Genomic DNA, 25,891 nt, shown 5'->3' with positions numbered 1-25,891 from the left:
TGTGTGTGTGTGTGTGTGTTATTATGTATATGTACACACACACACACACACACACACACACACACACACACACACGGCTTTTGTTATCAAAAGGAAAGGTTTTGGCCAAGGTAATACCCTCTCGCTCCGACTCTGTTTTGCTTAGACAGTTCTCAGCTTTCCACCTGCAGCCTCCCAATGGTCATGTCTGCCTTGGCAACACATTTGAGATTTCCATGGTCTTCACCATGGTCCGGATGTATTAATTAAAATAATTAAAGTAAACGAAAAAACTAGAAAAGATGTAAGGGAAAAATAATTAGAAGGTTACAACTAAAATAATTGCTATGCTCTGCCAGAAACGAACATTTCAGGGTACTCTGGCCCTCACCTAACTTTGATGTAAATTATGGCCTTTGAGGGTTTTAAAAACTTTTAAAAACTCTATACCCCTGAGCTTGGGCACTAGTAGACTTTTCAGAGGTACAAGGCCACTATTGGTCTGGCCATCAATAGAAAGAACTTAAAACTTAGGATTGGCTTAATCAGCATGGTTGCCAAGAGTCATCTTGTATGGATCATTTCATGAAACATGGAATCACATATGGACATGTAGCAGAATGATTCGATAGGTTCCATGCAACAATGTACAAACAAGTAATAGTTTTGTTTGCTAAATAAACACTAGGTATTAAATTCCAAAGACCTGCCCACATTGGTACTAGATCAGACCTTTTGGAAACGTTCATCCACGTTCGGGGATTCTAATCTATTAAAATCTCAGTCTTATTATAGGAAAAGACTTCAGTCTCCTTCCTGTTCATCACATCTGCTCGCTTCCTGTGGCACCACTGAGGCGATGATCTTCGAATGGTGAGACCACAGACTTCTCTGCAGTGCTCTGTGCTTCTATGTCTGCCCGTCTTTATGTGTCTCCTCTCTATCTCTCCTTCTACGCAGAGAAGGAAATTGACTTGCTCACCTCCTTTGTTCGCTTTTTCTTTTAAACTTCATCGCCCGTTTTCATCCACCATGGTCCCTTGCTACCACCATTTGTTCTTAGATTTTGGATCTACCAGCCAACAGTTCTTTTTATGAAGTCCTTGGCTTCAGTGAGAGCCATCAGTGATTCTAGGCAAGGGTTGTGCTCTCTGCTCTGTGTGTGTGCTGGAAACTTTCTTGAGACCTTATAAGCAGTACTGTGCACTAACTAACCTCCATTTTGGCCAGAAAAGTCCTTTCTCTTCCTTTGTGTATAGTTGGGTGGTGACATGCCTAGATGGTGCCCTGCCCCTCCGCCCCCCCCCCCGACCCGTGCCAATAATATCCTTTGACTTTGCGAGAATTCATTGTATAAAATGGATTCATCCTGTCACAGTTCAGTGAGAGCAAGTAAAGGGTCAGCTGATGGAACCACACTCTCCCAGTGAGACTAGCCTTGCCCAGGATCTACATCCACCAGGGACCGAGCACCCGCCTGCTCCTGCACTCGCTGGAAAAGCTACTGAGTCTTCTTTTGTAATAGCATGCAGGACATTTTCCATCTTAAAACCCCAACCTTCCCTCTGTTCTCGGAGCATACTACATTCCACCCACTCCTGGGCATATGTGTCTCAGACCGTCGTCCTAACTTTAGTCCCAAGCGAAAGTGGCTTTGTTGGATACCCATGCCTTTATTTTTGAAGTGTAACTTCTTGTGTTCTCAGCCTTGAGACGTGGCTGTGGTTATTGAACCACTTTTCTTTAGGTTTTATCTACAGCTTTCCACAAACCATTCCTAGAGAAAGATACAGTGATTGTTTTGGGGAGGTTGTTTGTTTATTTTGTTGAGTTTTGTTTTGCTACTAAGAACTACAACGACAAAAAAAAAATGCACTCAGTAGCCTTGTATTCACAAACCTCCTGTATTATTAGAGTGGGAGAGTTCATAGACTTATATGATTTTAAAACATAAAACCAACATAAAACATAAAACTCCTCATAAAAATGTATAAATTGTGTGACCACTGCTTATTTCTTGTACTTACTGATTTTTATTTTCCTCCTTTCCTTCCTTTTTTTTTTTTTTTTACATCTACTCTATCTCTTTAACGTCTCTTGTGTCACTTTCTAAATGGCTCAGTAGTGATTTCAGTACCTTAAGGCCTCTGTCAGACAGTAGGTGGCCCACAAAGCAAAGAACTCACACAGTCTTGATAGTGATGAACTAATTAGCTTCACTGGCCTGGTGTCTTCTGACATTTTGCTTATTTGTTTGTTTGTTTATTTATTTAGGACATTCTTACATGGCTCAGGCTAGCCTGGAACTTCCCATGTAGCCAGGGATGACTGTAAATTTCTGATTCTCCTGAGTGCTGGGATTACAACTTTACAGGTGTATGCTGCTACACGTTACAAGTGCTGCTGGCATTTGAAGCCAGGGACTTGGGTGTACTCTGTGAGCAGGCATTCTACCTACTAAGCTATAGCCCAAACCTGCTCTAGTGTGGCTTTCAATCTCTTCTACTACTACTGAAAACAACATAGTTTTCTAAAAAGTGCTTAACAGAACACTACTGTACGCTCATTACGATTTAGATTAAATTTAAAACTAAGTTCAACATGAATGTATTTCCTAAACTTGATAATGTTTTGGATGGTCAAGATGGCAGCCATCGATGGTCTGGCTGTTGAATGTTTGGTTTTTGTTTTAATCAAAGAAGCAAAACCCATCAGCATTCAGTTTCCCCGCTTCTTTTCTCTTGCTGGGTGTTTTGTTCCTCTGGAGCAACTGACATAACTGCTAAGTTGCTAATGCTGCTGGCATGTCCTACCCTGTCTAATTTGCTAGGAGCGGGCTCAGCACTCCTAGGACGGCCATGTAAACTTCTTGATCGTAGGCAGGGGAACCCTAAAGTCTGGTGTGGCTTCACAGACAATAAGTTTTCCTTTTCTGGCCTGTCGGAAACCGTGAGGGCTGAACGGGAGATCTGAGGAGCCAGAAGAGATCCTCTGTGCTCATCTTCAAGCTCATCTTGTGAGGCTGCTTCGGACACGATATACGGGATGTCTGTGCTGCGGGAGCGCGTGATCCTTTGAACTTGACATCTCCATTCTGCCGAGTTCCATGCTTGGTCCGTGATTGAACTGTACTCTGCACCCCAGTTGCTAAGACCTCGGACTAGCTTTCTTCCTTCAGAATAGACGAAGCTTCTGGACTTCATTGTTTTGTAGGTGTTAGGGTCTCCCGGGTAGTAGCGCACGAGTTTGCTCTCCAGCAGAGGGTGGGAAATGGTGCTTTCTACAGTCAGTTGAGTGCCTGCAACACCCGCTGCGTTCAGACTCGGTGCAGCTTCAGTGCTCTTGAAATCCGCCCGCGGATTTAGCTCGCCTGAGGAGATGCCAGGGTCTGATCCAGGTCTCAGCTCTGTGCTCAAGGGACCATCAAGGGCGAGCCGGCTGCGTCCTGGCGTGGCAGGTGGGCTGGGGCCGGGGGTGTGGTGCAGGCTGCTGGGCTGGTCCAGGTGCGACTTTGCTTCCTCTTCCTTCACGCGAAAGGAGCAGGTTTTTTTCCGGAATGCTGTCCCTGGTGAAGTGGAGAAGGCAGGCTCCTCAAACAGAAGCTCCTCGCCATTGAAATGGTAGCGATACAAGCTGTAGCCGTCGGCACTGTTGATGCTGCTCTGCCGCAGCAGGTAGGTGGCCTCACATTCTGAGGATGCTCGAGATCGAGCCTGGATCAGATCAGACCTGTCGATGCCTGCCAGATTCTCCAGGGCGCTCACCATCCTGCCAGATAGCTCCTCCAGCTGAGAGAGCCGAAGGTCAACAGTCTGCAGAGATGTTTTCATGAAATTTTCTCTTTCGTTGATTTCCTCCAACCTCATTGACATATTTTCAACCCTAATAAACACAAAGGGATAGGTTTATTAAATTGAGATTAATTCAATATTGAACACAGTAGAGAGAATGTCATTATATAAGCCCCCAGGTTTTGATCACCAGTCTTGCTGAGCCTGTTTGTACATGTTGCCTACTCCTAATACAAGCTTTTACTTAATGCGATTAAGAAATCGTCACTAACATATAGTGTTTACCGAATGCCAGACATTCTGTTAGAGCAGTGGGTGCTCACTAATATGTCTTTACTTGATGCTGGTTTAGGTATATTTAAATCCATCACTGCCCTAATGAGGTAAACACTATTACTGTCATCCCATTTTACAGAAAGGAAGTTAAGCAATGGAACTCGCCCAAGGTCACAGCTAATAAGCCCAGGATATATATGTGTGATTTGAGCACTCAACATTTGCTTCAGCCATAGCCTTAGTAACCAAAAAGATACTGTGATGGTTGTTTGATGGTCAACTGCATTGGATTAAGAAACCTTTCAAGTACCTAGGACCCACCATTAGAAGTGCCCATTGGGGCATTTCCACAGAAGATGAATTTAGGGGGAAGGCTCGTTGTGTACAGAACCTTCTCATAGACTGGGATTCCCACTTTTAAAAAAGGGAAGGAGAAAGCCGCTGCAATAGTACACCCACGAGTCATGCTGGCACCCGCCTTTTTCTGTTTCCTGACCCACCAGGAGAGAGCAAGTTCCCAACCCCAGAGCACAAAACAGCTGCCATGCCACGCCATCCAGCTGTGAAGGACTGTACCCCAAACTGTGAGTCAAAATAAAACCCTCCTCTTTTAAGTTGCTTCTATAAATACAATACAGCCTAAGTATTTACCAGAAACTGGTAAATGCTTTAAATCATCTACAGATGACTTATAATGCCTAATGTAATATAAATACTATGTAACGATTTGTTCCATTGTATTGATTAGAAAATAATGACAAGGGAAAAAGTCTTCACATGTTCAGAATAGAGGGAATTTTAAAAATACTTCAAGATTTATTACATTTATTTATTTTTATTTGAATGTGTGTGTGTGTCTGTGTGTCTGTGTGTCTGTGTGTATGCGTGTATACCATTCAGTGCCTGTGCCATGGAGTAGGGAGGGTGAATGCTCAACAGGGCATGTGTGGAAGTCAAAGGAGAACTTGCAGAGCTGGTTCTTCTACTACCTGGTGACCAGATATCACACTGAGATGGTTGAGCCTGGTGGCAAGCACATTTACTGACTGAGCAACTGTGCCTGCCTTTGAGATATATGTTTCCATCTGAGGTTGTTGCAGCTGTAGATGCAGAACCCACAGAGTTGGAAGGCTAAGAGTATAAGTAGTTTCTTTGATAGTTTTAACTATGGCTAGCAACATAACTGGGTCATAAATAAATAAATAATAAAATTTTACTGGAAGTTCAAGGGACTCAAAAAACAAACGTTAATAGTTAAATGCAGATTATTATGTGGTTTACTTGAAGACAATGTATCAGTAAATTATACAAGTAAATTATACATGCAAGATTATTATTTATATTTAATATTTTCTTAGTAAGGTTACACAAGGAAAGGTCATGGCAAATTATAAATATCTGGTGTTATATAATTTAAAAAAAAAAATCTCCTAGACCACCAAGCAACAGCTTATGAAACTTATGCTGCTTGGATTGAAACCGGCTAGAATAAACCTTGTTTTATATTTCAATGTGTACATGTGAATAGGCTCATGACATACATTTCTAGGAGGCAGTGAGGTATGCCCAGGATTATGGACTGCCTTCTTCCAGGGATGAGTTGGGAGTCATGGCTCCAGGGTGCTGCAGTGGCTTGTCCAGGCAGGTTCCTCCCCCTAGGGTGGCTGGTGTGATACCACCATGCTTTGATTTCTGTCCCAAGTTTCTTAAGAGGATATGTGTGGTTTCTATAATAACTTGGCTTGCAGTGCAGTCTGTTTCTAGGTCCTTAGTGCCTGTGCTACAGAACATCGGAAACTCCTCTGTGTCCTGCTGACTTTCCACACACCCTCGCTGTGAGAGTCTGCTCTTCCTTTTTTTTCTTTCTTTTTTATCATCTGGGTGATTCATGGGGCTCTCCTTGTGCCACCTCTGCCCACACTGGACATCCGGTGTGCCACACGTAGCTCTCCATTACACAAGCAACCCTTGCCTGGCATTTGCCTAGAGCTGGATTGGTCAGTGCTGGTCTTCTACTGCCCACATGGACAGCTGCAGTCCGCTGCGTGGCAGAATCCTGGCTTCTATTCTTAACTCTTTTCTTGGAGAGAGAGCTATTTGTGTGCCCGTTGATTAACCAAATCATTTGATCAGGAGGATCTGGCTTCCTGGAAGCTTGCGTCAAGCAGGACCTAATTCAGTGTGGACGAGAAGACATGGCTGCTTTACGGTAAAGCCTTTCCCTATCAGCCAGTCCTGTTCCTCAGATTCTCTCAGCTCTGGCCCTTCAGGGATGTGCAGATGAATGAGTCTCACTGAAAACTTTCCATTACTTCTGAAGGATACTTGGAATTCACTGTCGAGTATGCTCCTTGCTCTCCTCAGTCTGCTATGGCGAACCACAATGCCTCTGTGGCAGTCAAACGTGACATCCTTCAACAAACATCACAGTAAGAGATAGTGCAGCTGTGCACACAGTTAAATAGAAATAAATTGGAAAAACTAGAGATAGGCATCTTTCCTCTGCCATCTTCTACACTATCTGCCCCTCCTCATTAGCTAATTAAGAGTACAGCTGGACAGCTACTCCTACATGAAGAAAGAACCCCCAGAGTCATTGTTTCTTTGTTCCCCTTGTGCTGATTACTTCCCTAGCCCTCCATCCCACCACCCTGAATCTGATCCAGCCTCTGGGAGGGATCCCATTTTGGCCTCTCACACCTTCTCTAAGGCTACTCTTTCCCGAAGCTGAGGAGAGAATACTTTGTCAAACAACAGGCCTCAGAAAGAAGCTGCCAGATGCTCTTAGACCCCACAAACTGCTGCCACTTAGAGTAAACAATGTTTTAGTCACTCTGCCAGATGGAAGGAGGTTGACCTGAGGCGCAGTCCTTGTTGGTTTTTTTTACCCTTTTTCTCCATTCTGAGATTTTATAGTCTATACACAAAAAGAAGGGGAAATGGGCAGAGTTCATTTACTTTTGAAATGATTAATGAAAGTAACAAATTATGAAGGTCTTAGTTACTTTTCTATTGCTGTGATAAAATACCATGACCAAGGCAATTTCTTATGAAAGAAATTATGTCATTTGCCTTTTAGTTTCAGAAGGTTAGAGACCACGATGATGGAGCAAAAGAACAGCAGAGAGATCATATCTTGATCTACAACCATGAAGTGGGGGGTGGGGGTGGAGAAAGAGAGCTCACTGAGAATGACATGGGCTTTTAAAGCCTCACAGTCCACTCCCAGTAACACACCTCCTCCAACAAGGCCACACCTCCTGATCCTCCCTAAACACTTCGACCAGCTAGGGACCAAGTAGTCAAATCAATGAGTCTAAGGGGGCTGTTCTCATTCAAAGCACACACTTAACTCCCTGAGCCCACAGGCTTATGGATAAGCATAACGCAAAATAAATTTAGTTCAATTTTAAAAGTCTTCATACTCTTTTACAGTCTCAACACAGTTTAAAAGTCCAAAGTCTCTTCTAAGACTGAAGACAATCTATTAATTGTAGCTCTGACGTGGAAACGTACATGCTCTTTGGAAAGTCCGTTGGATGGTGTTTTGCTTGGGCAATCAGGTGAAGGAACATTTAGCTGAAGTGGTCACAGATAAAAGGCTAAGGCAGACTTGTGAAGGAATGTTTAGCTGAAGCAGACACAGGTGAAAGGATGCTCCGATAAAGCAAGCAAGTGAAAGGGCACGTGATAAAGGATTCTTTGCTAATGACACACATGTATTGGTCTGCCTTACACTGTGTAGTTGAGCTGCATTTGTTGGGACTCCACAGAGGAAACACACCCAAAACTTTCTGTGGTGTGCTGCAGCTTCTTGCCATTTCTGCAGACTCGGGCTGATTGGCAGAGTGATGTCAGCTGAGACTAATGCACGTGCTGAGACAAGGCAGGTGCTGAGGCAACAGTCGTAGAGAACACGTGATATTTGGAGGGAATATAAATAGGACTTGACAAACAGTGGTGGGGCTGAGCTGGGCTTGCTTATAGAGCTAGCTGTGCAATGCTTGTGGGTATTTAGTCTTCACTGATGTTCCTTTGCTGTTCTGAGAGGGGTACAGCCAAGAACTTCTGGCATTCCTCCTGGTCCCTCCTGCTGACTTGTGCCTAGTCTGAGGCCTGGGTGTCTCTCCTAGCTGTTGTTAACCTGATTCTACCAAATGGACTGCTGGTGTATCTGTGAAGTGTTTAGGAGTGGACTGAGCATCTGCTGCTAACCTGTAAACTGAACTGCCGATTTCCAGACAACACAGACCGGAGTTGCTCCAAAGAACTTTCCTAAGCAGGTCTACTTCTCCCGAATCCTTGCTTTCCCACTACCTCTGGTGGGTGGTGGGCTAAAAGGGAGGTTAAAGCATTTAAGAACAATCATTAAAAATAAGGTTTAAAAAGTAAAGTTACATAGCCCACTGTAAAATCAAAAAGCAAATTATACACCTCCAACATGAAGTGGCTCAGACATACATTACCATTCCAAAAGGGAGACTGGGGGGACTAGTGAGGAAATACTGGACCAGAGCAAGACCAAAATCCAGGAGAGCAAACTACACTCCTGTTGTTCCACGTCTGATGTAGCAAACGGTCTGATGTTGGAGGGCGTAGATGTCCCCTACCCCTCCAGCTTTGTGTCCGCAGCATACTTCTCTCTCTTGGGCTGGTTGCACTCTCTGTTTGCAGCTCTCCTTGGCAGGTCTCCCATGGCTGTAGCCTCTCTAGCATCCTGGTGTGTCTAACACCATCCAGGCTTCACTTGCACAGTGTCATGCAATGGCCTCTCAGGACCTCCATGCAGACTCCCCTGACACACACCTGACCTCAAGGGATCACCTTAACCCCAGATAGAAGATCCACAACCTCTGTATCCATGTATCCATAATTCTAAAGCTGGAACCACATGAACAACACTTTCAAGTTTGACTACCAACTTGGGGTGAATCCAGGTACCCCTGAATAGTATCTGTAGCAGCTTTGCTTTGTTATTGCTTTTTCAGATCAGAAAACTCCTTGAGCCATGTCTTTTCATGAGTTGGAAGCTTAGCTGTGTGGGGTCTTACCCTGAGGGCACCCCTTTCTTAATTCCATTTCTGACCATACCTCTTTTTAATTGTCTTATTATTTTTAGCACAGGCCTTAGCTACAACATTAAATTTATTGGGGCTCCTCCCCCGTCTTTGTTTACTGTACATTTTGTATTTCTTTTTGTTTCACTTGCCATTTTTCAGGATAGATTTGCATATGAGTGATTACTACGCAGGTCTACACAGAAAAATCCTATCATGAGAAACAAAAACAAAACAAAGCAAAAAGAATGATTACTAATTACATCATGGCAGTTAATATTAGTCTTGAATCTCTTTTGCCAAGGAAATTAGTCTGTTACTTTTCAGTTTAGCCTCAGGCAAATTTTTAGGACAAGGGCAGAAAGCAGCCACATTCATTGTCAAAATATCACAAAAATGGTCTCCAGTCCCCTTGCTGACACTGTTATTCTGAAACCTCTTAAACTGGGCCTTTACAGTCTGCAAGCTGTCAACACTACTGTCTTCCAAATTCCTAGAAGACTCCCCTGACACACACCTGGCCCATGATGCTGTGCTTTTATAGTCCAAAGCCCCATAGTCTTCCACATTACCTCCCTCCCCCCCGAAAAAAAAAAAAAAACCCAGCATGGTCATGTCTACTCTCCAGCAGTAGTGTACTCTCTGGTTCCAATTTCTCTCTTAGTTACATTTCTACAAGATAAAACACTATGACCAAAGCAATTTCTGAAATAAAGTGGTTTCTGTTTTCAGAGGTTTAGTCCATGATGGTGGAACAAAGGAACATCAGAGAGCTTACATCACAGCCACAAAGCAGAGAGGGAAAGAGTGCATATTAGGAATCTAAGGATTCTTTTTTTTTTTTTTTAAATCTCAAAGCCCACCCCTCCCCCAACAATACACCTCCTCCAACAAGGGCACATTTTATAATCCTTCCTAAATAGTTCTACCACCTGGGGACCAAGTCTTTAAATAAATGAGCCTATGGGAGCCATTCTCATTCCAAGCACCACAATGAACTATCTTCTTTTCTAGTCATACTTTGAGACTTCTTAATGATCTTAGCATGTGTACAGAGTGATTCCACATGGCAATGACCAGCTACCTGGTGTGTACTTGATGTCTTTCAATGTGCTTAGTTGCTAACATGAAGAATCTCATTTTGTTTTTTATGACAGAGGCTCATAGTGAAGTGATTAATTAGCAAATGCATAGGTATCCATGCTATTTACAAATACAAATAGTTCTATTTCTTCCTTTTTAAGAAACACGTTCCATATGCACCTAGAGCTGATCCTGTGCCACAGCGCTCCATACCCAAATACCACTGTGAGAGAGCTGGTCTCCCAGGAGTGCTGGCATACCTGTGAGCCCAGGTAAGACCACCACGCCACTTCTATTCAAATTCCTGGCCCAAGAGGGACCAGCCCAGATTTGTCAGTACACAGGAACCAAGAAACTGCCCTGGACAGGATCCTTCAGGTTTCAGTCTGTGCCACAGGGCTAACCCCATGCCACAGCTCTCCATATCCAAATTCATCCAAAGAGAATTTGTCTCCCAGGAGTACTGATACACAGGCTTGCAGGGGAGACAAGCTACAGTCAGAGACAGCAAGACTAGCTAAAACCAAAGATATCCAGATGGCAAGAAGCAAGGGCAAGAACATAAGCAACAAAAACCAAGGCTACTTGGCACCATCAGAACCCAGTTCTCCCACCACAGTGAGCCCTGGATACACCAACACACCAGAAAAGCAAGACTCAGATTTAAAGTCACACCTCAGGATGATGATAGAGGACTTTAAGAAGGACATAACTAACTCCCTTAAAGAAATACAGGAGAACAGCTAGAAGCCCTTAAAGAGGAAACACAAATGACCCTTAAAGAATTATAGGAAAACACAACCAAACAGGTGAAGGAATTGAATGAAACCATCCAGGATCTAAAAATGGAAATATAATCAACAAAGAAATCACAAAGGGAGACAACCCTGGAGATAGAAAACCTAGGAAAGAGATCAGGAATCATAGATGCAAGCATCACCAACAGAATACAAGAGATAGAAGAGAGAATCTCAGGTGCAGAAGATACCATAGAAAACATTGACACAACAGTCAAAGAAAATGGAAAATTGAAAAACATCCTAACCCAAAACATCCAGGAAATCCAGGACACAATGAAAAGACCAAACCTAAGGATAATAGGTATAGAAGAGAGCAAAGATTCCCAACTTAAAGGGCCAGTAAATATCTTCAACAAAATTATAGAAGAAAACTTCCCTAACCTAAAGAAAGAGATGCCCATAAATATATAAGAAGCCTACAGAACTCCAAGTAGACTGGACCAGAAAAGAAATTCTTCACATAATAGTCAAAACACCAAATGCACAAAACAAAGAAAGAATATTAAAAACAGTAAGGGGAAAAGGTCAAGTAACATATAAAGGCAGACATATCAAAATGACATCAGACTTCTCACCAGAGACGATGAAAGACAGAAGATCCTGGGAAGATGTCATACAGACCCTAAGATAACACAAATGCCAGCCTAGACTATTATACCCCACAAAACTCTCAATTACCATAGACAGAGAAAACAAGCTATTCTATGACAAAACCAAATTTACACAATATCTTTCCATAAATCCAGCCCTACAAAAGATAATAGATGGAAAACACCAACACAAGGAGGGAAATTATACCCTAGAAAAAGCAAGAAAGTAATCTTCTTTCAACAAACCTAAAAGAAGATAGCCACACACACATAATTCCACCTTTAACAACAAAAATAACAGGAAGCAACAATTTATATTCTTTAATACCTCTTAACATCAATGGACTCAATTCCCAAATAAAAGACATAGACTAACAGACTGGATATGTAAAGAGGACCCACCATTTTGCTGCATACAGGAAATGCACCTCAGTGTCAAAGACAAACACCACCTCAGAGTAAAGGGCTGGCAAACAATTTTCCAAGCAAATGTTCCTGAGAAACAAGCTGGACTAGCCATCCTAATATAAAATAAAATCGTCTTTCAACCAGAAGTGATCAGAAAGGATAAGGAGGGACACTTCCTACTAATCAAAGAAAAAAAATCTACTAAGATGAACTCTCAATTCTGAACATCTATGCTCCAAATGCAAGGCCACCCACATTCATAAAAGAAACTTTACTAAAGCTCAAAGCACTCATTGTACCTCACACAATAATAGTGGGAGACTTCAACACCGGACTCTTATCAATAGACAAATCATGGAAACAGAAAATAAGCAGAGACACAGTGAAACTAACAGAAGTTATGAACCAAATAGATTTAACAGATGCATTACATTACACTACAGAACATTTCATCCTAAAACAAATGAATATACCTTCTTCTCAGCACCTCATGATACCTTTTCTAAAATTGACCATATAATAGGTCACAAAACAGGACTCAACTGATACAAGAAGATTGAAATAATCCCATGCATCCTATCAGATCACCACGGACTAAGGCTGGTCTTCAATAACGACAAAAACAATAGAAAGCCCACATACGCATGGAGTATTTGAATGGGATTCTGACACCTCTTATAAAATACATGTTTGAAAAACATAAAAGCTATTTAGGAAGCAGCACAGTTAAACCAGCCTATTTCATCTGGAGGCAGGAAATGTTTGCCTTTCCCTGCAGTCTCTGAGGCCCTGGCTCTCATGCACACAGGTGTCATTCAAATATTACTAATCATTTGATCAAATATTTCTAATCATTTGATCAAGCCATGCACAATTGTTTTGCTAGGATGACGGATACTCCAAGCTCAGGGGCAAACCTCCTTGATTGGCAAGCAAGCAGGCCATTTGGGATGCAGTGTGCTCTCGAATGACCCTGATGTTGATTCCCTACTGGTTCTCCTCACGATTTCCCTTCAGACCGAGCTCCAGGTCTCTGTAACTGTTACTGCATTTGAACTCGCTTGAGGACCGCAGGAAGCAGCTCTGGCTCCTGTGTCACATACCACAGTGGTATTTACTCACAACACAGGTCACATCAGAACACTTCTACAAAGGGTTCGTTTCCCTTATTGCCAAACAGGATTTTTCAACTGGCAGGGCAGCAGAAAATCCCCGAGGGTTGGCCTTCTCCTTGTTTTATATGAAAGGAAATTATACACAAATGAGATCTGCAAGTTTTCAGGGCCCATAGGCGCCATTCCCTTGTTTTTTGAGAACTGTTTAACTCCTGTTTAATTTCAAACATCATTTGCTTCACCTCTCCTCTCTCTAAAGACATCAAGGAGGCCAGAAACTAATTTGCTTATTTAGACTTTATTATTTTTTAATTCTGACATTTTAAATTTATTCTACTTTCAAAAATTTAACACATTCTTGATGTCATACAGGTATAGAATGTTTTCTTTTTTTAGTTTATTTTTATTAGATATTTTCTTTATTTACATTTCAAATTTTATCCCGTTTCCTCATCTCCCATCCCAAACCTCCCTTATCCCATTCCCCCCCCCCCACTCCCCAACCCCTGCTCACTAACCCACCCACTCCCACTTCCCTGTCCTGGCATTCCCCTACACTGGGGCATTGAGCCTTCACAACACCAAGGGCCTCTCCTCTCATTGATGTCTGACAAGGCCATCCTCTGCTATATATGTGACTGGAGCCTTGAGTCCCTCCATGTGTACTCTTTGGTTGGTTTAGTTCCTGGGAACTCTGGGAGTACTGGTTAGTTCATATTATTGTTCCTCCTATGGGGCTACAAACCCCTTCAGCTCCTTGGGTCCTTTCTCTAGTTCCTCCATTGGAGACCCTGTGCTCAGTCCAATGAATGGCTGTGAGCATCTACTTCTGTAATTGTCAGGCACTGGCAGAATCTCTCAGGAGACAACTGTATCAGGCTCCTGTCAGCAAGCACTTGTTTGCATCCACAATAGTGTTGGGGTTTGGGAACCATATATGGGATGGATCTCCAGGTGGGGCAGTCTTTGGATGGCCTTTCCTTCATTTTCTGCTCCACAATTTGTCTCTGTATCTCCTCCCATGGGTATTTTGTTCCCCCTTCTAAGAAGGACTGAAGTATCCATTCTGTGGTCTTCCTTCTTCTTGAGCTTCATGTGGTCTGTGAAGTGTATCTTGGGTATTCCAAACTTCTGGACTAATATCCATTTACCAGTGAGTGCATATCATGTGTGTTCTTTTGTGATTAGGTTACCTCACTCAGGATGATATCCTCCAGATGCATTCATTTACCAAAGAACTTCATTAATTCATCATTTTAAATAGTTGAGTAGTACTCCACTGTGTAAATATACCACACTTTTGGTATCCATTCCTCTGTTGAAGGACATGTGGGTTTTTTCCAGCTTCTGACTATTATAAATAAGGCTGCTATGAACATAGTGGAGCATGAGTCTTTATTACATGTTGGAGCATCTTCTGAGTCAGTTTAGACTTTAATTAATGATTGTAGTGTCCTGTACCCCTTCAGATTTCTCTGTTTCATTCAGAGGTTAGTATAGACTGACTTCGGATTTCTCTGTTAAAGGGGTGTTCCCTAAATAGCAATGCCATTCCTGGGGTTTCAGATTAATGGGTGACACTGATATATGTACACACTCTTTTTGTTTGTTTTGTTTCATTTTTTTTAAAGGGAAAAAAATCAAAGCTACTTGTCATTAACCCAATACCAACTTTTGGAATTCTTTTAGAGTTGGGGATGGAATGATGCCCCCTCAACTTCCCTTTATCATGCACCTGCCACCAAGAGTCCCCTGTAAGACAACAGAAGTGACTGTAGCACAGTGGTGTTGGAAAATCGATTGAAACTGTTTGTGTGCAGGTTCCCGGTGAACTGCAGACGCTGTGCAGGTGTCAAAGAATAGGACTGTGTGGAATTAGGTGTCATTGGCAGCCTCTTCCACGTCTCCCCAGCTCTCTACACTGATTACTAAATGGGTATTTTGTTTTTAGTGTCATATCCATGAACCTTGAACTTGAACAAAACCTTATACTAGATTTAGCAATAAGGAACTTCTGGACAATATGTGGAATTTTTGTTGTAATTGCTATGGGATTATCTGTGCATGGTACAGGTCTGTTGGATTTTTCATGGGCTCTCAACTGTTAATGTAAATTGTGCCTTTATCTTTGCATGATGAAACTCTGTGTCTTTTGAAGGACAGAACTGAGGCATGTGGAGCTCTTCCCTGAGCCAGTTATTAAGATGCATGTTGGGGGAGGCAGCCATTTTTTCATGTGGAACAGTCACAGTTTACTTGCAAGGTACCTCCTAAATTACACAGAACATTTCTGTAATGACAGAGTAAAATATTCACATCAAAACATGATCTTGCCGGAGTTAGGTCCAGTTGGTTCTTGTATAAACCCATGTTTCAAGATCTCATGGGATTCCACGCTTGAGTTCTAAGATTGCTTCTGCTCTATAATTTTATTCCAGATCCATAGATCATAAAGTTGTCTAATCCACTCTAAAATTTTACATCTGGTTGTTTTAATTTCCAGTTACTTCCTTTCATAGGGCTGTCTTTAAGGTTAGTAATTACAGGGAGAACACCCGGGGGAACACCTTGTCCTGACTTGTAGAGATTTTATACACGAAAGGCTGAATGAAGACTAATAGTGGCGGAATAAAGCTCTAGCCTTAAATCTCTCGTCTTCCTCCTTCTGTGTTGTCCACGATACACTGAGCAGTTGCTAAAGGAGTATTAGTTTCCCTTGTATGCTAGTTCTGTTTCTCACTTATATACTACCACCGGCTGTCCCTGAAATCTCCTGGGCTCCTAGAATTCTAGGCATCTGAATCACTAGCTCTCCCGGCACTTTCTGTGTGGGCCAGACCCTGTGGTCTATTGCTGAGTGGAGTCAATCTACATCCTGGCTTCTCCCATTTACCTTCCTCGTGCCTCACCCCTCATCTATCATAACCAGGACTGCAGAGCCTGGCGAAGGTAAATGGTGCCAGAAGGCAAGCAAGCTTGTTTATGCTGCCAGTGGTGACATTATCATGATCGTGGCGTCCCTGCTGTTGGTTCTGGAGAGCAGAGCCCCTCTTCCTCCTCCATGCTCTGCACAACCTTACCTTTGGGCTATAGGGTGTGTGCTGGCTAGTTTTATGTCAACTTGACACAAGCTAGAGTCATCTGAAAAGAGGGGGCCTCGGTGGAGAAAATGCCTCCATAAGATCCAGATATAGGGCATTTTCTGCACTAGTGATTGATGGGGGAATAACCAGACTATTGTGGGGATACCATCTCTGGACTGGTCGTCTAGGTTTCTATAAGAGAGCAGACTGAGCAAGCCATGGGGAACAAGTCAGTAAGCAGCACCCCTCCGTGGTCTCTGCATCAACTCCTGCCTCCAGGTTCCAGCCCTGTTTGAGTTCCTGTCTGGACTTCCTTCAAGATGATATGGACGGGTAAGCCAAATAACCCATTTCCTCCTAACTTGCTTCGGTCATGGTGTTTTGTTACAGCAAGAAAAACCCAAACTGAGACAGGATGTCACTGATGGAGGCCATGGGAGGTACACTGACATGGCCCAGTACAATGCCATGCTGTCTCGTATGGCTACATCTTAATTACTCTGCCAAACAATCCCATGGCCACAACCATTTTGTGTATACCTTTTTCCTGAAACTAAGCATGTGCCACTAGAATCACCCCTACTGGATTCATGGCCAGTGTAGCACTCATGTGGGTGGCTGTGCTTGGCCCTGACTCTTGATATTTTTCTCCCCCTACGTTCCCAGTCTTCTCATTAATGTAATGCTCCTGCCTTTCTCGTGGCCTTTACTTCTTCTGCAGGAGGAATGGCTTTCTGGTTGGAGGTTGGAATCCTGGCCACCCACCCAGTTTTCCTTCGTTCTTTGCGAGTCAGATGCCTGCAAGGAAAGTGGTTTTCTATTGTCTTGTCCTGCAAAAGCTTGGTGGGGTTGCTGACGGTGCAGTGAGCAGGTGCCACAGGCAATGACTGCTGCCTGTGACTGAGCTGGCATGCCTAACCCTGGGAGTATATTTGGCAAGCACTGAGCCATACCATCTAGTACAACTCTATTGCTGATGAAGTTGATCTTTTTTATCTGTTTGCCTAATGTCTATGTCTCTCTCTGAATTGGCTCTGTGTTGGTTAGTTTCACATCAACTTGACAAAAGCTATAATCGCTTTGGAAGAGGGACTCTCAACTAAGAAAATGCCTCATGTGATTTATAAGATTTGCATGTAGGAAGTCTGTAGTGATGATGAATGTGGGTGGGCCCAGCTTCCCGGGGCGCAGTACCATCCCTAAGCAGTCATGGATGAGATGAGAAAGCTGGATGAGCAAGCCAGTAAGCGGCACTCCTCAGTGGCTTGTGTTTCAGTTCCTGCTTCCAGATGCCTGCCTCGAGTTCCTGCTTTGGCTTTGGCTTTCATTAAGGGATTATGATCCAACATATGTAAGCCAAATAGTTTCTCCCGACTTGCTTCTGGTCAAGGTATTTTACCACAGCAATAGAAACTGTAACTAAAACAGGCTCTCAAAGGCAGATGAGGAGAAAGAAAGTCATTCAGTGAGCCTTGATTCCCAGTCATTTACATGATAAAAGCAGTCTGCCAGGACCTGTCCCAAATGTCTTTCTCACCACTATGTGTTTTGTCTTTTTATGCTCTCTACATCTTTCTTTGTAAGACTAACCTCTCAGTTCTTTGTCTAGTTATCATCATGTCTCCTTCTTGTTGAGACCTCTATTACCAGTGCCTTCTCTTCTTAGCCACACGCCAAGAGGATGTCAAATAGCATCGCAAAGCCATGGACTGTTGATTTCCTGTCAGGCCTGCTGGAGGACTTAACCCAGATCCGTGAATCTGACAAAAAGCCCGATTGACCAGAATCTATGGGTATAAGTTTGGCTTGCTCTTTAGGTACAGGGCCAGTTGCATTCAAAATTTGTAACTTGCAAACTCTGGCCCGCATGTTTTGAGATAATCATAATAAAGCTTCTGTTAGTGTTCCACTTGAAGGCTGAGGCAGGAAGTTATTGAATTTGAAATTCGAGTGGGCTACACAGCAAGACAAACAAAACAAAGCAATATAAATGGCAGCAGAGCAAAATTATTAAGGGGAAAGAAAAAGAAATGTATCACATATTCTAAAACTGAGACTAATGTATTTATTGTAATTAAATATTAATTTTGGTGCTATACTTCCTTGAAGCCACATTGAAAAGGTAAACACTGTTCATAACATACTTTTTGATTTTTGAAAAATAGAAGTTAAATCTCTGATAAGGTCTTTTCAGAAACTACTCTTTCCAACCCAGTTGGCAGGACATGAAGAGACCCAAGTGTTCAATGCTAGACTTGCAGAAGAGTTGGGGAGATGTCGGTACAGCAATTGCCAACCGTACTCATTGCCAACTGGTCATCAGGTAGGAAGTGATGGATGGTCTCACTTTCAATTCAACTAGATTTGAATCAATTCAACTAGATTGGAACCAACTAGGAGACATATCCCTGTGTGTATGTGAGGGTGTTTGTAGAGAAGGTTAGCTGAACGGGAAGACCTACCCTCAAAGTGGATGGCATTATTAGCTGAGGTCTCAGACTGAGTGACAGACCAAAGGGAGCGAGCCAAGCAGTCATCTCTCAGCTTCCTCACCGAGGGTGCAGGGGACAGGCAGCTTCATGCTCCTGCTGCCACGCTTGCTCACCACAGTCAGCATCAGATTATCAGCTGAAATACATACACCCTTCTATCCATAAGCTGCTTTTATCAGGGATTTTATCACAGCAGCGGGGAACATAACTAATGCACATGAAAATGAAATGCTCACATTGACGACAAGTTCTGACTTGGTTCTGCTGGTGGGCATTATTACAGTCTCGTGTTCCCAAGTCTTGGCTGTTTGCTGTTGCTGTTTGTGGGAAGAGACAATGCTTGCTAACCATACTCCTTGTTTTGGTGTTGCTAATACTGAGCATTCCTCCTCCCTATCTTTCCTCTCCTCCCCCCTCCATTTTCCTCTTCCCTTCCTCCTCGTCCTCCCATTTCCCTTCCTGTTCTTTTGATATATAGTTTAGGCTGCTCTGGAACTCACTACAAACCTCAGAATGACTTCAAACTACTGATCCTTCTGCTTTAGTTCCCAAGTGCTGGGATTACAGGAATGTGCTACCATGCCCAACTGATACCAAATGTTCTGGAAGCTGTGCACTGCATGGTCCTTTGCTTTCCCCATTTTTAATAGTAACCACCAAGTCTTCAGGAATCCCAAACCTTAACTCAGGTACACAAGTCTGACAGACAACCTCTTAACAGGGCTCGGAAGAATCAGAACCTACCTGCTATTAAAGGTTTGAGCCATCTAGTAGCGTCTTTCCTACAGGACCAACTGCATTATGTCCTGTATATTTTGAAGTATCAGAAGACATAAAATGAGTAAAGAGAAGGCCCTATAACTAGATTCATGCACAAGTCTGTGAAAATTAAAAACAAACAAAGCCCAAACCCCTAGTATAGAAAGTTCTAGAGGATCAGAGTCTGCCATTATTAGTTTGGTTAGTCAAAACCAAGAACATTTGAGCCAGGAGGGAGCAAAGTTGAGTCTCATCACCAGCCTCAAACGAACTGATTGAGAATGGATTAGAGATTTGTAGTCAAGACAGAAGAGATAAACACTCATTCATTCATTCATCCATTCACAAAACTCTGCTCCTACTTTGCAGGAGTTACCTTGGTGGGCAAAATCCAGATGTGCTGACTGCATCTTAGGGTTCAATGGCCTTGAGCCAGTGAACTGTGTTTTGTGGTCAGGAAACTTTTTCATATGGCATTGTCTTTGAGCAGAGATTCAAAGGATGGGTAGGGAAGGTGGGTGTAGGTAGACCAGGCAGAGGGATTGGCATGGGCCGGAGCCCCTGTGACAGAAAGGCAAAGGTGCTTCGAAGAAGCCAGAGAAGTGTAAGGTAAGGAACATGGAATCATGGTGACATTCAGTTTCTGCCTTGTCGAAGCAGCTTAATGATGGTGCCATTTATGGAGATCCAAAGACATCGTCTAGATTTGAGGGAACTATGAGAGACAGCGTGCGAGTCGGTGGTGCTTCGGGTTGAACCCTCTGCTTCAACTCAGGGCTATGTTATCTAACACTGAGTCATACCGTAAATCGCTTTCTGAGGGACTAAACGTTGGGTGTCACAAAATATTGACATTTGATAACAAAACTAAAATGTTAGAACTTAATGTTCATTTCCCAGCATCAAGAGGAAGCCATGAGTTGAGTCCCCACGCTGACATGTCCAGCAGACTCTGTGTGGAGGGACATGCCTAATGAGCAAAGCTCTGTGTGAGCACATCAGGGGGAAAGCACCGAGACTCCCTGGTGTGTGTTGCAAAGGTGCAAAGGGCAACAGAGACATGAGAGAAATTCTGATCCATGCCTCGGCAGACCAGACCCGAACCCACACTCGATGGCAGACACAGATGCCACCAGGAGAAAGAACAGTCGGTCATCAAACGGCAAGTATGGTCCAGAAATGAATTGACCGGGTAAATTAAAGAGGTGGAAGAATTAGCAGAAATTTCCAGACACATGAATGTCTGTTTTAAAAGAAACCACAGGTGTGCCAAGTTAGGTACAGACAAGAAGCATCCTTTCCCTTCCTCCTTATCACCTGCTCCTCTGGTGGTCTGGTTCCTGGGAAGACCGCTCCTCCTCTCGCCTAGAGCGTTCACCTGTGAGTCAGCCTTGGCAAAGAGCCGCAAAAGGAAGCTGAGGGGCAGGAATGTGTTCCCTTCTCCTGTGGGGGCCTCAGCCAAGAAAACAGGAAGTGGTGTGTTTGTATTGCCCTGCGCTTTCTTACCTATTACGTCTGTACAGAGCCCCAAGAGAAAAATGCAATTTGGTAGTGCACTGATAACTACATTCATGATTCACTGGTCCAAGAATGATAAAAATCCAAACAATGCTAAGGGAAGGGAGATGGAAGAGAGGCAGAACAAAACCAAATACAATCTCCATTGTGAAGGACTGACAATTACAATTAAGTTAATGTCTAACTTCTAAACGGAAAATTTTTACTACACATGAAGAAATAATTCATTCGTTTTAGAAGCTTAGCAACTACTGTAAAACCATCAATTGAGTATTTCAAAGTCTTTTTTAAAAATATACTTTATTAAGGTTAAATGTTGGTGCAAGGAAACCTTTCCTTTTAGTTGTCTGGACTCAGTTGAATTACAAAGTGGCAGGGGCCAGGAGGGGTCAGGGACTGATGTCAGAGGTGTATCTAGTCCTGTGGTCTGGGGTAGAATCAACAGCCTCACATGCTCTGGGGTTGAGGTGGGGAGCGGGCTGGAGATGTATCTGGGAGTTCAGTAGCTTATTGGGCTCTTGTTGGTCAAGTTTAGCTGAGGAACCTGTTTCAAATCCTATCATGTTTATGCTTCTCAGTATACAATGGCATCTCTATCAGGAAACTAATTCTAAGTGCTCAAGGATATAAGGATGAGCCAGACTCCCCCCATCGCCCCCCAGCCCAGCCCAGGCATGTCTCCTGCATCTGTTTCTACCCACACTGTTAGTTAAACACTCATGAACAACATACAAGCAAGATCTGGAAAAGCTTGCATTGTTTTTTCTTAAGCAATAAAGGGTCACATCAATGTTGATTTAAAAAAAAATAGATAGATAGAAAAGAGTTCATTGTTCCTGCCTACCTTTTCTTTGCTGGCTATTTATTCCCAGTGTAGGGTACAGAAATAGATCAGACTGGTACACTACTAGCTTTCTGTTCCTCCTTGACCTTCCTTCAATGATTTATGTGTCCACCCATCTGTCTATCCATTCATCCACCCACCCACCCACGCATCCATCCATCCATCCATCCATCCATCCATCCATCCATCCATCCATCCATCCATCCATCCATGGTTAAGCAGTACCATGCTGATTTCTCTGTCTGCAGAACAGCTCCTACCCAATTCAGAGACTTACGGGAAGCACACACCTCCTCCTCAGCCCTTCCATATCTCACTCTCATGCCATTCCAGAGGTGGGGACCTTGTTTTGTTCTGGTTGTCACTGCAGCAGCAAGGAACTATGCACACACACAGGGTGAGAAGCTCAGTCCCCAGTGGACCACTTGGCTTGGCAAAAGCAACATCACACTAGAAGCTGGAGAATGATGACTTCCTGTAGCTGACATAGGATTTGAGGTAAACATCCCACTGAAGGAAGTATGGGGCTTTTTTTCCCTGCCTATTTGAAACAAATGATATTTTTCACTTTTATGTACAATTTGCATCACGATTACAGAAGTGGGGGAAGTGAGTCTTTAAAACACAGTTTGAAAAAGCAGAAGAACTGTGAGCAACTACAAGTGATTTAAAATGAATTTCAGCACCCTGCACAGAGTAGGGTGCAGAGCTTGGCGTACCTCTCACTTGTTACCCGGATGCGCTCGTCGCTGGACGACTGCTGCTCATCCTCCTTTTCCCGGAAGTGCTCCTGCACGCACTGCTCCTCAAACTCATGCAGTTTCTTCAGTTCCTCATCACTGAGGAACAACTCTGTGTAGGGGAAGAAGTGTGGGGCACGTCAGGGACCGCTCGAGAAGGATCTGTGCCATTGAGAAGTGTGGGTTACGTCAGGGACCGCTCGAGAAGGATCTGCGCCACTGAGAATTTTATACTCTGACTTTGATAAGGCTTTAAGTGTGGGGCACGTCGGGAACCACTCGAGAAGGATCTGTGCCACTGAGGATTTTATACTCTGACTTAAGGCTTTAATTCTACACCAGGGGTAGGTAGGTAGTTTCCTGATCACTTCAAGTAGTTGTTAAACCCCGCCCCCGTCCCTCCATCTCCCCCCCAAGACTGGAGCAAAAAGGATCACATTTAAAATAGAAAGACAAAGTGAATTGCATCTCTCTGGAAATCAAAAAGCTTTCCCAGAAAAAACGTTTTGCCCGTTACTGTACAAGCAGCCAAGCTTATATAGCTTCTTCTCTCACCCTTTTAGATAGAATATATTCATACATTTAAAAGGGTAGCAAAGCATATGGAAGTATATATGGAATAAAGACTTTTGAGAATTTCAGTCTCTGGCCTCCATGATTTGACTTTTACCAGTACTGATTACAATATAAGTGAGCAAAGCTAGAATACACACACACACACACACACACACACACACACACACACACAAACAAGAAACATTTTTAAAGCATTCAGCAGTTGGGTATTATGCTTTTCACACACCTCAATATTTTTGCTGAGCTTGCTATGGAAGTGTCTTTTGTTTTTTAAATTAGCCCGCAAATAGAAATGAAGAGTCCCCAACGTACTCAACCCACGGTCCTGCTCCTCCTGGTCCCCTTCTCTCTTTTTTCTGCAGCGACCACTGAGACGCATAATGATGATATAGATGTGGCTTAAGATGATCATTGGCGGGGGCAGAACAGGCCTGTCATGAAATGTCATGATCAGTTGGTATCGCTGGAACTTCCACACTTGATTGGATATTGACTTGACTTCAAAGAAGGTATTGCTTTAAAAGGAAGACATTGTGACAATTACTTTCTCTTGTGATTTCAGGATCATTGGTTACTTGGGTTTAAGTGAAAATACATCATGAGATATTATGGCATAATCTGCAGACGCTGATTCCTTCGTCACCTGATCGTTTGCCTTAGCCCAGTGGGGATTATCTATGCTCAAAGACAAATGGCGTGCTTGTTGACTTTTGGTGTACCCTGTTTTCTTGAAAAACCCACACAGAAGTCTCCTCAGTGTGCTAGTCCACATATGGGAAGGTACTTTGAAGAGTTAAAACATTTGATTCAAATCAAAGAACTTGTATGTTGTAGATGTGATTAATTACTGAGCTTATCCGACTGGAGCGCACATTATTTTGGATATGGGTAAGTGTGATCTTTGTCCTATTTAGCTTCTAGCAGGAGCCAGTCAGCATGTGACTGCATTGTCTGCTAGCCCCAGGGCTTTAAGAAAGCCCATTATTGTCTAGAGACCATGGCAGTCTCCTTTCTCAAGCTGCAGCTGGCGCCCCTTCTCTATAATGCCTTGTCTTGTTACATGACATGACTTTACAATTCTTCCATATTTTTTTTCTTTTTCTTTTTTTGGTTTTTTTTCGAGACAGGGTTTCTCTGTGTAGCCGTGGCTGTCCTGGAACTCACTTTGTAGACCAGGCCGGCCTCGAACTCAGAAATCCGCCTGTCTCTGCCTCCCGAGTGCTGGGATTAAAGGCGTGTGCCACCACGCCCGGCTCCATATTTTTAAGTTTAGCAGATATTTAGTTTTCCTTCCTCCCTTCCCCTTCCTCACTCCTTTCCTTTTTTTTCTTTTTAAGCTTGGGTCTCTGGTAGTCCAAACTGGGCGTGAACCTGCTCTGTGGTGAGGATGAGTTTGAATACCTTGATCACCTTGCTTCTACATCCCAGATCTGCCTTAGAATGTAAAAAAATATATCTTTCAACATGTATCAAGTATTGTTGCCATCCTTGGTGGCTATCAAATGGGCAGTTCTATAAAAAGCTGGACTTAGTCATTTAAGCCACTTTGCCTGATAAGATTTGATATTTTATGTATAAAATAATGACAGCAGTTTGTGGAGTTAGTGGTTTTGTGTGCCTCTGGTGGTGAATGAAAAGCACACCTTCTTCAAGGCTTCTCTATCTCAGGAGACTTCTGCCTAGGAAAATATTTCCATTAGATTAAAATGTTCCCTTCAGTGTTAAAATACTAGCTGAGAATAAATTAAATGCATTTGAGTGTGGACACTTGATTTATAACTACAGCCAAACTGATTAAAGTTGATAAAAAAAAAAAAAAAAGACCACAAAAAAACCCTATCCCTTTAGAAGCTTTAGTAAACTTCTCTGTACATATATGCAGGTATCGCCATGACCTGAATTAGAGATCTGTAGAGCAGTGGACAGCAGCCACGAGGCCTCTGTCATGCTCTGTCATGATACGTACTTGAAAACAGCAATCAGTAGGTTGACCAGCAGGATGTTGGCCACCAGGAGATAACAGGCCATGAGGGCAGGTGTGAGCCAGGCACCAGGGATGCAGGGAGGAAGCCTCTTGCCTTCCTCATCGTAGAGATTCTCACCACACGGAGCTGAAAGAAATGCGGGGGAGGGTTTGTTTTTTTTTTGTACATGTAACAAAAGGACAAATATATATCATATGTGTTTTAAGTAACCTATTTCTTTTGGAGTGTTACATACATGATAGTACATGCACGTGTGTGTATCTCTATGTGGAGACCAGACGCTTGCTACCTTATTTTTTAAGGCACTGCAGTTGGCTGTTTTGGCTACAGTAGAGCCAGCAAGCCCCAGGGACCTTCCTGTTAGGTATGCGCTGCTGCACTTGACTTTTTCACATGGGTTCTAGAGAATAGAACTCGGGGCCTTGTACTTTCATGGCAAGTACTTTACCCATTGAGTCATCTCCTCAGCCCTATTTACATTGAGATATAGTTTACTATGTAGCCCAGGCCGGTCTCTAACTTTAAATCCTCCTGCCTCAGCCTCTCATGTGCTAGGATTACGGTTACCCTCAACACTTGACTTAATTTGACTTCCGTGTTTCACAAGCAGTAATATTCTAAGCAAAAATATCAAATCATATTGTGGCCTCTTGTGAGGCTATGCCAGTGCTTGGCAAACACTGAAGTGGATGCTCACAGCCAGCTATTGGATGGAACACAGGGTCCCCAATGCAGGAACTAGAGAAAGTACCCAAGTACCTGAAGGGGGCTGCAACCCTGTAGGTGGAACAACAA

The 25,891-nt window shown here is 43.2% G+C and overlaps 1 protein-coding gene across 2 annotated transcripts in view; it reads right to left on the bottom strand.

The window, feature by feature from the left end:
- Positions 1-2,033: 2,033 nt before the first annotated feature.
- The window catches only part of Trpm1 (transient receptor potential cation channel subfamily M member 1), a 121,794-nt gene continuing 97,936 nt past the window's right edge, over positions 2,034-25,891 (bottom strand). Inside the window, exons 24-27 of one of the 2 annotated variants that reach the window (XM_021187332.1) lie at positions 25,078-25,222; positions 23,424-23,626; positions 22,515-22,647; positions 2,034-3,861 (exon numbers count right to left, since the gene is read on the bottom strand). In XM_021187332.1, the coding sequence (XP_021042991.1) occupies positions 2,691-3,861; positions 22,515-22,647; positions 23,424-23,626; positions 25,078-25,222 (1,652 nt within the window). In that variant the 3' untranslated portion in view covers positions 2,034-2,690. The remainder of the gene's footprint in view (positions 3,862-22,514; positions 22,648-23,423; positions 23,627-25,077; positions 25,223-25,891) is intronic. The other variant, XM_021187338.1, reaches the window with a different exon arrangement.

Source organism: Mus pahari, chromosome 1, assembly GCF_900095145.1.
Source record: "Mus pahari chromosome 1, PAHARI_EIJ_v1.1, whole genome shotgun sequence".
Lineage (NCBI taxonomy): Eukaryota > Metazoa > Chordata > Mammalia > Rodentia > Muridae > Mus > Mus pahari.
This window is presented reverse-complemented; position numbering and strand designations above follow the sequence as displayed.